This window comes from Ceratotherium simum, chromosome 27, assembly GCF_057802395.1.
Source record: "Ceratotherium simum simum isolate JZ-2026a chromosome 27, ASM5780239v1, whole genome shotgun sequence".
Lineage (NCBI taxonomy): Eukaryota > Metazoa > Chordata > Mammalia > Perissodactyla > Rhinocerotidae > Ceratotherium > Ceratotherium simum.
This window is the reverse complement of record NC_141926.1, coordinates 9,852,245-9,865,316: the sequence shown is the minus strand read 5'-3', so window position 1 is coordinate 9,865,316 and position 13,072 is coordinate 9,852,245. Positions and strand designations below refer to the sequence as shown.

At 44.6% G+C, this 13,072-nt stretch overlaps 1 protein-coding gene across 5 annotated transcripts in view; it reads left to right on the top strand.

Moving 5' to 3' along the window:
• The window catches only part of DOP1B (DOP1 leucine zipper like protein B), a 104,535-nt gene that overhangs the window by 74,921 nt on the left and 16,542 nt on the right, over positions 1-13,072 (top strand). For 4 of the 5 annotated variants that reach the window (XR_015548711.1, XM_087418112.1, XM_087418110.1 and 1 more), the window contains exons 23-29: positions 994-1,128; positions 4,870-4,925; positions 6,495-6,599; positions 6,700-6,766; positions 7,144-7,288; positions 12,571-12,656; positions 12,874-12,983. Coding sequence is in view for 4 of the 5 variants with exons in the window: in XM_087418112.1 (XP_087274238.1) it covers positions 994-1,128; positions 4,870-4,925; positions 6,495-6,599; positions 6,700-6,766; positions 7,144-7,288; positions 12,571-12,656; positions 12,874-12,983 (704 nt within the window). In the remaining variant the exon portion in view is untranslated. The remainder of the gene's footprint in view (positions 1-993; positions 1,129-4,869; positions 4,926-6,494; positions 6,600-6,699; positions 6,767-7,143; positions 7,289-12,570; positions 12,657-12,873; positions 12,984-13,072) is intronic. The other variant, XM_004429589.3, reaches the window with a different exon arrangement.

Sequence of the window (13,072 nt, the reverse complement as noted above, 5' to 3'; positions counted from 1 at the left end):
CTTGATCCACTCACTGCTCCAGGGGCTTGGTTTACCTATTTCTGCAACACATGCCTCTTCCTCTGTTCCCTCCCTTGACCATCCAGGTTCCCACCTCGTATCTCCCTCAGAGGGTCTGTCCCACCCCCTGGACACTAACTCAGTGCCCAACGTGAGCTTCTGTTCCCTGAGGAGGCGTGAGTGGTTGGTGGCCTGGGCCACCCTGCTTACCACCTGTGGGGTCCTCCCTGGAGATAAACCTGATACTTCTAAGTGCATATGGCCATGTTATGCAGATTTCTGTCATCAAAATGTACCTCCCACATGGGCTTTCCTGCCAGGGCCAGCTAGCATGAACCTGACTTATCTGTTTATCTTCCTATTCTCATACTTTTGGCGCTATCTCTTGATGACAGGCTGTTTCCTTCAAATTAAGTTTATCTCTTTCCAAAATGCTTTCTAAGCTTGAAGATACCAGTGTTATTGCCCCATCATCAACTGCGCTTTTTATTTCTAATTTCTGTCAGATGCTGATTACGTTATTGTGATGAAATGCGTAACTCACTCTTTATTCCTACCAATGGAGTCCCTTACCCGGTTTTCATTTAAGTATTTGTTTAAAAGATTAAAACAGGGGCCAGCCCGGTGGCACAGTGGTTAAGTGCGCACCCTCCGCTTTGGTGGCCGGGGGTTTGCAAGTTCGGATCCCGGGTGCGCACCGACGCACCGTTTGTCAAGCCATGCTGTGGCAGCGTCCCACATAAAGTAGAGGAAGATGGGCACGGATGTTAGCCCAGGGCCGATCTTCCTCAGCAAAAAGAGGAGGATGGGTATCGGATGTTAGCTCAGGGCCGATCTTCCTCACAAAAATAAATAAATAAATAAAAACTTTAAAAAAAAAAAAGATTAAAACAAATCTCTTTCTCCAGGGACAACTATTATAGAACACTTTCTGGGCGTCATTCTTTTGTTTTCTCTCTGTCAACTTTAATGGAATTATTTTCTTCTTGGCAGATCCTCCCGGCGGCGAGTGCATCCCAGCTAACCCTCGTCGACCTGATTTGTGCGCTGAGCACCCTGCAGAAAGACACGGTGCTACACCTTGTGAAGGAGGTGGTGAAGAGGCCACCGCAAATTCGAGGGGACGAGGTCAGGAGCCTGGGGACCCTCCCGATGAGGGTGTGGCTTTCCCATAACCTCACGTCTTATAAATTTTGTTTGGGCAGGAGATAGAGGTCTCAAGAGCAGCGAGGAATTTTGGTGGTTGTAAAACAGAGGTGTTCTTAGTGGGCTTGGGGGAGAGCACGTGAAATGTGCCTCGTAGGCTTCTGTGCTCCTGTGTTAAAGTGGGAACTGCTTGAGGTCAGAGCCCGTCTTTCATCCTTACATCCCTGCTGCAGAGCCGCTGCCCGGTACACGGGTGCTTATCAAGTACCTACTGTGCGCCAAAGTGAGTGAAACCTTTAGAGAGAGGACATGGGACTTGCCTCAAGGAACTTGCAGCCCAGAAAGCATCAAAGATAAGCCAAGCGGGACACTAGTTAAAGGTGGTGAAGACCAATTGTATTCAGTGACTACTGCAGTAGTGGAGAGAGCTGAGCTCAATTCCGATTTGTGCAGAGGTAACCGGGTATTTTAACTGGAGAATGAGGGAGTAGAGAGAGGGGAAGAGCAGGGGCTCCGGCAAAGTCCGGGAAGTGGAAAGTTACACAAAAGTGGGAAAGGGGGTTGTCAGTGTGGTTAGGCTGTCTGGGTTTGCTGACTGGTGCTTATGGAAGGTAGGCTCCTACACTCCCACGGAGTCTGGGAGACAGGGGCCCTGTCTTTTTTTCTTTTTTCTTTTCTTTCTTTTTTTTTTTTGGTGAGGAAGATTGGTCCTGAGTTAACATCTGTGCCCATCTTCCTCTATTTTGTATGTGGGATGCCACCACAGCATGGCTAGATGAGTGGTGTGTAGGTCCAGGCCCGGAATCCAAACCTAGAAACCCCGGGCCGCCGAAGTGGAGTGTGTGAACTTAACCACTATGCCACCAGGCTGGCCCCCTTGTCTTTTTTTGATGTTGGTATTTCAAAGGGATGGCTCCTAGGTCCTCGAGAAGGGCATTCCTGGGTTGTAGGAGATGCGTATACATCTCAAAGGGACAGAGGAAGGATTTATAACTGCACACTTTTCTTAATAAATGCTCTGAGAGAAAGGGAGGTCGGGAGTCTCTCAGGTGTTGGTTGAACACATGGCAAAGTGTTTTGGCAGCCTTGGGCTTCCTCAGGCAGGTGTTGTGAGGGGGCTGGGGTCATCATCCTGGGGACACGGGCTTGAGCTGCTAGAAACCATGCTAGTGTCTGCTCAGGTCTCTCAGTGTGGGAGGGGGATGAAATGGTGCTGAAAGTCTCAGCCCTTACAAGACATGGTTGAGGCCTATTTGAGAAGAGAGCTCAGAGGAGCCTGACTAGAGTTTGGTCAAGGAGAGCTTCTTAGTCAAAGGGCAAGTTAAAAATTTGCATCGTTTTTATCAAAGTAGGAAATGCATGTCAGAGGGCATAACTCATTCTAGACATTCTGAGAAAGAAGAGATTTCATGGGGCTGCAGTGAAAGCAGTGGCATTTGAAGGGTGATGTGACAACCGTGAACATCTTACAGTGTTTCTGCTCAGTTTCTGCTTGGCAGTCGAGGGTACTGTGGGGCGTAGAGACCTTCTTCGGTTATGCACAATGGTTTTGAAACAGAACAGACTTTGTGGTTTAACATTTTTATGCCCTTACAGGTTTTGTTTTTATCGAAGTGGACCTCCTCATTGAAAGTGTAGGAGCTGTTTTGTTCTTAATTAATTAATTTGATAGAAGCCAGTGATTTATTTCAACGTTGAAATAATTGCCTTCTATCAAGTGATTTAAAATCGTACAGATAGGAAAAATTTAAGAATAATTGCCTGAATGAAAATTAGTAGAATGGAAAAAGTGATTATTAATAAATATATATAGTTTTACTTAAACCTATATTCGTACGCCAGTGTTCATAATAACATTATTCACAATAGCCAAAATGTAGAAACAACCCAAGTATCCATCAACGGATGATTGGATAAACAAAATGAGGTATGTACACGCAATGGAATAGTGCTCAACCTTATAAAGGAATGAAATTCTGACACATGCCACAACATGGATGCACCGTGAAAACATTATGCTGAGTGAAATAAGCCAGACACAAAAGGACGAATATTGTATGATTCCACTTATATGAGGTATCTAAAGTAGTCAAATTCATAGAGACAGTTTAGGTTTAGTTTAGACATTTTAGTTTAGAATGGTAGTTATCAGGGTCTGGGGGAAGGGGGAATGGGAGTTAGTGTTTAGTGGAGACAGAGTTTCAGTTTGGGATGACAAAAAAAGTTCTGGAGATGGGTGATGGTGATGGTTGCACAACATTGTGAATGTACTCCATATGTTTATTGAAAATCAACTGTGTACAGCAGTGTGGGGAATCCTAAATAGTGAAACTGTACCTGCCCTCCGTCAGCCTATATTCTAGTTGGGAAAAGAAGATAAGACTGCCTAAAAATTAGCACTGTGTAGCCAGATTATGGAACCGGCGAAGTGCTTAAGGAATCGGAAGTAAAATGGACACAGGCGACTTCCACAGTGTTTGTCAGACGTCTGCCCCCGGGTCTCCCTCGAATGCCTGATAGTCCTGTTGTCTTTCACTCTTGTACATAAATACTAAAGTAATTTAATGCTGGAAGAGAGCAGTGGGGATGGAAGGGCACCAGATCCTGAGTGGATTTGCATTTACAACTCTGAGCAAGTCTCAGTCGTCAGGAAATTGACCTTCCACGCTGGCGGTCCGCCCTGCGAATGGCGCGTTAAGATGCGGAACTGCAGGTGAGCTGTCCTCCGAAGAAGGCTCTGTGACAGCTTTGATATGCAGAACAGGCACTTTTGTTCCTTCCCATCATTTGAATTTCTACAAATATCTGCGACTTCTAGTCTCCTCTCTGGCTTAAAAAAAACTAGATCTTGTCTGGCTGGCTGGTTTTTGGCTGCTCAAGTAACTAAGTTACATTTTGTGGTTAGTTTGTTAATTAGCTCAACTTCTATAACTTCTACAATAGCTTCTACAAGGAGGGAAAAGAAATGTGTGTTTTGAAAACCAGTTTCTAAGTAGTTCCAGCCACTTGGAATTTAGGAAAATTTTCTGGGCTGAGTTTGAGGGAATTCCTGGAGCTAAGAATTAAAATTTTTTATTGTCTCTTGTCTGTCGCTAGCTGCATGCATCCATGAGGGTCAACACTGGCCACCAACTTTTTGTTTGGGGAGGTTCAGTTATAAGGCCAAATTTTCCCTGAATGCTTGTTAAGAACTGGGAATGGAAAGTTGGTAAACATAAAGGGAATCACTCTGGAAATCTAAGGGGGCACTAATGATTTGGGACCTCCTAGGAAACATTCGTTTTTGTTATACTTGGGGGAACTTGCATGTTTATTATTTTATTTATTTGTTTGTTTGTTTGTTTGGAAGATCGGCCCTGAGCTAACATCTGCCAATCCTCCTCTTTTTGCTGAGGAAGACTGGCCCTGGGCTAACATCCATGCCCATCTTCCTCCACTTGATATGGGACGCCGCCACAGCATGGCCCAACAAGCGGTGCGTCAGTGCGCGCCCGGGATCGGAACCGGCAAACCCTGGGCTGCCGCAGCAGAGCGTGCGCACTTAACCGCTTGCGCCACTGGGCCAGCCCCGCATGTTTTTTATTATATTTGCAAGACTCGTTGGTTAAAAACCTTTGGTTTGTTAGGATATAGATTCTGTTTGATTTTTCCTATTTGAATTTTTCAGCCCACTTCCTATTGGAGTAGGAGTAATGGAGTAATGAGTTTCCCTTTAATTTTCAGAAATCGCCCCTCGTGGATATCCCAGTGCTGCAGTTCTGCTATGCTTTTATCCAGAGGTAACGCAGCCCTCTCAAAACATCTCCCAATTGTAGATGCTACTGCAATGATTATAAATAATAACTCGGATTGTGTTTCTTGACTATGGGAGAGCCTTTGTTCAGAAATAGCTTACTAGTGGCCTGATTTCTTCCTGAGGTGTAGGGGTGCCCTGATAGTCTTACTTTTCCTTGTCTCGAGATCTAATCTGGCATTTTAAAATCCATGCACTGTATGTTGAACATTCTGTGTCAGCAAAGCTTTATGTGAGGCTTGGTAAACTTTAAAGGAAACAGTTTGCATTAAGTTAATACCAAAAAAAGAAAAAAGGAAAGTGTTCAAGACCTCTTTTAGAAAAAAGAGAAGTGGTTATTTTTGATTCTGTCCTCAGTGCTGTCCCATGTTTTCTGCTGGGCGGCTTCTGCTTGGGTTTATGAGCTTAATATCCATCCGTATTCAGCAGTCTCAGCTACAGGAGGTATTGAAGCGGATTCCCCAGGCATTTCTCCACAGTTGAAAGGGAACTTGACTGGGCCCCGTTCAGATCTTTCAATGGCACGTCCCAGGAGCAGCTCCCAGACCCCTCTACCGTGTGGGGCGTTCTCTGTTGCAGTAATGAGGGCAAAGAGGGTACAGACCCCTTCTCAAGGAAGCCTGATATCTTCACGTATCTATCAGGAGTTTCACAATAAGTAAATCTGACAACCAGGTACAGGCTCTTGGTTCACACAGTTCACGTTTGTGGTTATTCTGACTCCCCACGTTCTGAAGGTTCAGGAAGGTAAATCGAGGGTCGTGACCCCGGGAGTCCCTGGGTCTGGAGTCAAGGTCAGACCACTGTTTACCCTTCACCCAGAAGTATCACTAGTTGTTTCCTCCAGGAGTTGAAGACGAGCTGGTCATGTCCCTCCTCATAGCTAATAGGTATTGTGACACTGGCAAGTGTCTGTTACATTGCTCCAAGGGATACCTGAGCTTTCAAAGCAGCTGTGGGTTAGATTCTTATCATCCTCCTCTTGCAGAGGAGGCATTGCTGAGGTCACTCAGGAGGCAGTAAGTCGGGGACCAGGACTCAAACCTGAGGCCCTCTGGCTGTTGCTGAGCTGCAGCAGATTGTGCTGTGTGGCCTCGCTTTGCAGCAGCAATCTGAATCCTCCTCATTCCCTGTGGGGCTTGACCTGAGAGCTTCTGAAGATCAGCTTCCCGGTGGGTGTGACCCCTGGCCCAACGCTTTGCAACCTTTGGATGGCCGACTCTTCGTTACCCACAGCATCAGGGAAGCTGAATGTTAGAGTCAGGCTGGGGAAATCAAAGACGATCCTCTAGTTCAAGACATGTATTTTATTTACAAGGAAACCAGGAGCATCTGACCTGTCAGCGGCAGGATTTCAGGTCTCCAGACTCCAAGTTCTTGCCAGAATACCAAAAAAAAGCTTGTATATATGTTAATTTAGAAAAGAACAAACAGATCAGTCAGATATACCATCTTCCCTCTGCTTTCCAACCACCTGGATCTAAAACATGCTAATAAATATTTTGTTTTCACTTGTTCATGGGTGGTTATTTTTTCCTATGTTTTTTTAAAATAGGCTCCCAGTAACAGACTTGCAGGAGAACTTTCCTTCGTTGTTGGGTGTGTTAAAGGAGTCTGTGCAGTTGAATCTCGCTCCCCCGGGATATTTTCTGCTTCTCAGGTATCTGTCGTGTCACGGTATTCACATTACCGTATTTTTCTACTGGAACCTATTTTATTTCTGTAGGATTCTTAGTCTGAAATTGATTGTCTTTCAACAGCATGCTGAATGATTTTGTAACAAGAACCCCCAGCCTGGAAAGCAAGAAGGATCAGAAAGACCTGCAGGTCTGTATGTGACAGAGTTCAGCAGATCATTACTGTTCCAGGGCTCTCCAACTTTAGAGGATGTCGTTATAGATAATAATCCCTGGGCGGAATTGGATCTTAGATTTGCATTTGTTCTCAGGTCTAACTTCCACCATCACTGTCTGTAAAGTCTCATTAATAATTTTTACATGTTGATAATATTTTGGATATATTGGGTTAACATTATTAACTGATTTCTTTTTTACTTTTTAATGTGGCTCCTAGAAAACTTAATATGACCTGTATGGCTTACGGTTGTGGCTTGCATTATATTTCTATGGATGGTGCTGTTTTAGGCACTTAAGATTGTTTTCCTTAACTAACTTCCTTTCTTCTTTCTTCCAATGACTCTCAAGGAAGTCACTCAGAAAATCCTGGAAGCTGTGGGGAACATTGCTGGCTCTTCCTTGGAGCAAACCAGCTGGCTAAGCAGAAACCTGGAAGTGAAGGCCCAGCCTCAGATCTCTCTAGAGGAATCCGATGCCGAGGATGATTTGTATGGTAGGTGTAGAAGGGTCAGAAAATAATGCTTGCTGACAGCTAGTGGGTCTAGTTTTTTTTTAAAGTAAACTCTCTGTTTTTACTTCTCACAACATAAGTTGCAGTATAATAAACAATAGGATTCACTGATAGTCTCCCAAGTGACATGTGCTACTGTGTTAAGCCCTCACCGAGCCTGGGGGCCCAACAAAGTAACTTCCCAACATAATTTGCATGGACTCAGTGATAGAAATCTGTGTAGGAAAAAGAATATGAGAATGCATGTTTTTCTTTTTGTGGAACCACGGAGAGAGAACTCAGTTAACCAACAAACTTGTCAGGTGGTTGTGTGATTCATTTCTGACTAGCACACCCTTGCCTTTCAGTGATCCTTGTGTTTAGTTGTTGGCCAAGGTGTGAAGATTCTGTAATGGGGGTCACATAGACTAGGCAGACCCCAGCATTATATTATAGCTTCCTAGGGAAATGGTTGGGAGACTCGCAAAGGAGACTCATCCATTTACTCGGACGACCAGTGATCAGTCAGGTACTCTTGAGGAGTCTGGATTAAATTCGATAGTGTAGATTGTCAATTGCCAGTATCCCAAAGACCACAAGACAGATCTGGCAATCAAGCAAATCTTGGGTTATTAGACCTACTGCAGTGAAGGAGACACTTAGCAGAGTCATAGGAGTGTCTCACAGGAAGCGTTGGGGGAGGATGTTTACAGGGTTGTAGAGTCTTGGCTGAGTTGTTTGTGGCAGATCTTTCAAGGTGGAAAATTGGCAGGGATTGGGCAAAGTGAATGATAAAATACCTCTAGATTGATGGGCACAGCACGAGGCGAGGGTCCAGAAGTGAATCTTGGTGAGCACGCCACTCCTTTTGATAAGTAAGCTGTTGTAAGTTGGTTTACAGTTTTTCTGTCAGGATTAAGTATATCTTGGAGCAAGTAATTATTTTTGTGGTTCTCATTATTATTCAGCACAGGGGCAGGAAAGTATGCCCAGTCCCAGGTTGCTTAACACCAGATGAGAGACTAGGTTTGGTCTCAGTTTTATTAACACGGAGGCAAAAAATTACGTCTCAGTTCTCAGTATGCGTAGCGGAGTACCCACCACAGAGTAAATGTTCAAACCCGTTAGCTTTTCTGACTTCTGTCATAATCATTCGCAATAGTTATAGCAACAGAACCGAAGCTAAATTTGTGCTTTTTAATATACAAAGGAAGAAGTGTCAAGAAGTTAGGGCTCTTTTCTCTTGCAAGTAACAGAAATCCATTTTAGACTAATAGATATAAAACAGCAAAACAGGGCCGGCCCCGTGGCTTAGCGGTTAAGTGCGTGCGCTCCGCTGTTGGCGGCCCGGGTTCGGGTCCCGGGCGAGCACCGACACACCGCTTCTCCGGCCGTGCTGAGGCCGCGTCCCACATACAGCAACTAGAATGGATGTGCAACTACGACATACAGCTATCTACTGGGGCTTTGGGGGAAAAATAAATAAATAAAATCTTTAAAACAGCAAAACAGAAAACTTTGGCTCATGTAAGTGAAAAGCCCAGGTGTCAGTATCTGGTTTTAGGCATAGCTGGTGCTCAGATGAGGTGAGTCAAGTCTCGTGCAGAGATTCTTGTTGGCTCCTCTTGGGCCATGTAGCTGACCCAGCAGTCGGGAGGAAGGGCTGGTGCACTGGAGCCATGAGAAATGGGCTTCCATCCAAAAGGGGGTTCTCTTCCCAGAAGGAGGAAGGACGGTGAGCTGGACGGACAAACTGCGGTACCATCATCCATTACTTCTACCATGTTTGTTTAATAGCTAGTTTTGTGGTTTGCATAAGAAAAATAATTATACTGTAATTACTCTGTAATGAAGATACTATAACTGGTATACTGTCATTTGCTAATATAAACCAACAATTATGCTTTCTCAGGCTGTGGTTATGGTCATAGTTGTGGTTCTGGGGAAAGAGAGCTCTTGCGTCTCCTTGGCTAACTTGCTGTCAGTTATTTCTGTCGTACGTGCTGATGTACAGATTAAACTGCTTCTCCCCCATCAGTGCAGCTGTGCTGACTGTGTTCAGTCGAGTGTTATTGGGCCTGGCTTTTGACCAGTAATTAAATTTAACCTCAAGACAGTACTGTAGTAAAATAATTACTTGATTTATTTTAAAAAAAGGAGTTATATGGGCCGGCCCTGTGGCTTAGCGGTTAAGTGCGCGCGCTCCGCTGCTGGCGGCCTGGGTTCGGATCCCGGGTGCTCACCGACGCACCGCTTCTCCGGCCATGCTGAGGCCGAGTCCCACATACAGCAACTAAAAGGATGTGCAGCTATGACATACAACTGTCTACTGGGGCTTTGGGGGGAAAAAATAAATAAATAAAATCTTTAAAAAAAAAAGAAGTTATAGAATTCTAAAGCTGGAGGTGATTTTTGACCTTCTCTATAAGACTCGATTAGCAAATTATAGAGTATCAAAAAACCCAAGTGTGGACCATAACTATTTTGTTTCAGTCTTGGACAAGCTAAGTATACATATTGGCCACGTAAAGCATGATACAGAATGAAGCTTCAAAGTGATGTGTATTTCTCCACTTAAAGTTTTATGCTTGCAGTGGATGTGCAGGGTCTTATGTGTAAATTTGTGTCAGTATGTGCCACACGCTGTGTTCTGCGTACTGGTGCTACAGCAGCAAACAAAATGAGCAGGGCCTCTGGGCGTGGAAGATGATAATCAAAAAGTAAATTAGCAAAGGTGTCTTTTCAACCCTTCTGAAAATCTAAAATTATTTCATAATAAAAGTTTTTTTAAGGGCCGAAAAACCAAATCAATTACCAAGAGAATTTCAGGTGGTTCTTAGTACTGTGAGGAAGTGACTGGGAGTGGGGCAGGGGCCACTTTAGATGTTACAGAACATGTGCCCCAGCAAGTGACAGTTGTACTGAGAAATGAAAGATAAGGGGGTAGTTGTGCAAAGACCTGGGCAGGCACTGCCCAGAAGGGATGGCAAGTCCTTGAGGTGGGAGTGGGCTTAGACCAAGAAACCTGAAGACCAGTGTGGCAGGAGCTTAAAGAGTAGTGAGCAGCGGTCAGGAAGGAAATGGGGACTGAAGGTTGTTGGACTTGATATAGAGCATGGTTAGGAGCTTGAATTTCATCCCACTTGCTGTGGGAAGCCATTAAAGTGTTTAGACAGTGACAGGATCTTATTCAGTCTTTAGAAAACATCGATTGCTGTGAGCAATATGGGCTGTATCAAATGAGAGTAGAAACTGGAAGTCCAGTTAAAAGGATTTCGCAGTGGTTTGGGCAAGAGATGATGTGGGCTTGGAGGCAAGGGTGATGGAGAAAGGCGGACTGATTTAAATGCAGAGTCAATAGAACTTGCTGATGGATTGGATACAGTGGTTTAAAAAAAGGCAATCAAGGGTGACTTAGGTTTTTGGCTTAAGCAATTTATTGAGGTGGAGAAGACTGAAGCGGGAACATTTTAGACAGGGCAATTGAGTTTGGTTTTGCAAGTATTAAATTTGAGATGTCTGGAAAAGAGAAGGAGCCAGAAAAGACAATTAAGTGGTCCCTAGGGTAGGAGAAAAACCAAGAGAGCATAGAGTCATGGAAACGACGAGAAGAGAGTGTTTGAAGGAGGGAGGAGGAACCCAATGGAAGGCTGCTGAGAAGTAGAGTGAGATAAGGCAGAGACCCACTGGATTTGAGAATATGGAAGTCATTGGGGGTGGGAAGACTTGATTGGAGTAGGTAGAGAAGAGTATGGGGGATGAGGAAGAGGAGATAGTGTAGATAACTCTTTGAAGCTTAGTTGTCAATAGGGCAGTAACCAACTAGTACTAAGGACCAAAGAATATCTTTTAGTTGGTCTGTTTTTAAATTGAAGTATATCAAAGCTTATTTGTATGGTGATGGAGCAGTGTGGCAGGGAGGAGGAAATTAATACCTAAGAGAGAAAGGATAGTTAGAAAGCGAAGTCCTTGACAGCCATGGGGCCAGGATTAATATCATAAATGGAATTATTGTTCTTCGATAGGAGCCAGGAACATGTCCATCAAAACAGGAGACAAGGCAGAGAACATGGATATAAATGTTCTAGATTAATAACTCAGTGTGGCCAGACTGAGGGAGTTCCCTTTTGTTTACATTAATTTTCTCAATGAAATATCAGGTGAGGGGCCGGCCCCGTGGCTTAGCGGTTAAGTGTGCGTGCTCCGCTGCTGGCGGCCCGGATTCGGATCCCGGCGTGCACCGACGCACCGCTTCTCCGGCCATGCTGAGGCCGCATCCCACATACAGCAACTAGAAGGATGTACAGCTGTGACATACAACTATCTACTGGGGCTTTGTGGGGGGGGGGAATAAATAAATAAAATCTTAAAAAAAAAAAAAAAAAGAAATATCAGGTGAGGTTATCAGCTGAAAAGGGAAGGGTATTGATGGTTATTGAGGGAGGATGTGCAAGAATTACGTTGGAGACTGGGAAAGCCAGCATACCACCAAGGTACCTGTGGTAGGATTCTCTGGTAGCGTCAGGTCCCTTTTGAGATTCGTGGTCATGAAATAAAGTGAGATCACTTTCATAGTAGTTTCCTTTTCTCCAGAGCATTTAGCTACACAGAACTGCATAGGCGGATCATTGGGTTTAGCCAGCTTTGCATTTTTCTAGGTGAGTGCTTCAGGGGGAGAGAGAAGCAAAAGAGTTAAAGATGTTTGCAAGGTAGATGATAGACCATGGGTGTAGATGGGGAGGTAGACAACGGAAGACCTGGAGGAGTTGCTGGGTAGTTAAGGTGGTAGATTCAAGGGATTGGAGGCCTGTACAAGGATTCAGGAAATCGTCAGAGCAGAGTTCCAGGAGTAAGTGAGCAGGAAATATAAGATGGGGTCAGAGTAGGATGTCGGAAATGGAGATTTTGGAAATTGGTGAGGTCAAGGATATGGTGGTGACAGTGGGTGGCTGAGCTGAAGCAGAGTAAAAGATTGTTGGAAGAGAAAAGGTCAAGAGGCCGGGATGTTAGAGGGATCATCCAAGGGGATGTTGAAGTTCCAAGAATGATCATGAGAATACAAATGGGGGGAAGACAGTGAGTTGGTGCTAATTTATTTGATCAAAATACCCAGATTCTTAGTTGCTGAAATTGAACATGTAAACAAAGAAGACTACCTAATGTATACTTATATACATAATCAGTATGAAAAGTGGGGACTGATCACTCACGTTCATGTGATGCTCTGGGGGCATAAATGATGACCCATCTGCCATGATTAAAACACAAATGCCTCTTTCTGTCAGCAGATACTGCTGCCACCGCCTCAGCGATGGTGTCCGCGTCTGCCCCTTCGGTGTACAGTGTGCAAGCCCTCTCTCTCCTGGCAGAGGTAAATACACAACTGACTAGTCCTCCCTTACATAGGTGACTGCCGTTCTGAATCTCTGCGAAGACGGTCCACTCTCAGGTGCCAGTGAGCTTGTCAGTCAGTCTTGTCCTCAAGCTACATCGTGGAGTTCTCTTGTTAGGTTCCACCTTGAGAGCTAAATTTCGTATTGTCGCTTGCTTCAGAAGATTTCTGTTTTCCTGCAATCCCCTTCTTTTAGGTTCTGGCATCTCTCCTGGACATGGTTTATCGAAGTGATGAGAAAGAGAAAGCAGTGCCGTTGGTCTCGCGCCTGCTCTATTACGTTTTTCCTTACTTACGCAATCACAGGTAATGTTGTCTCCTCTACGTGTCCCACCCAAATGTAGAAAAATAGGCTATGGGAATGCATCAAGTGGTCTTCCCTGGGCATGCTCTGA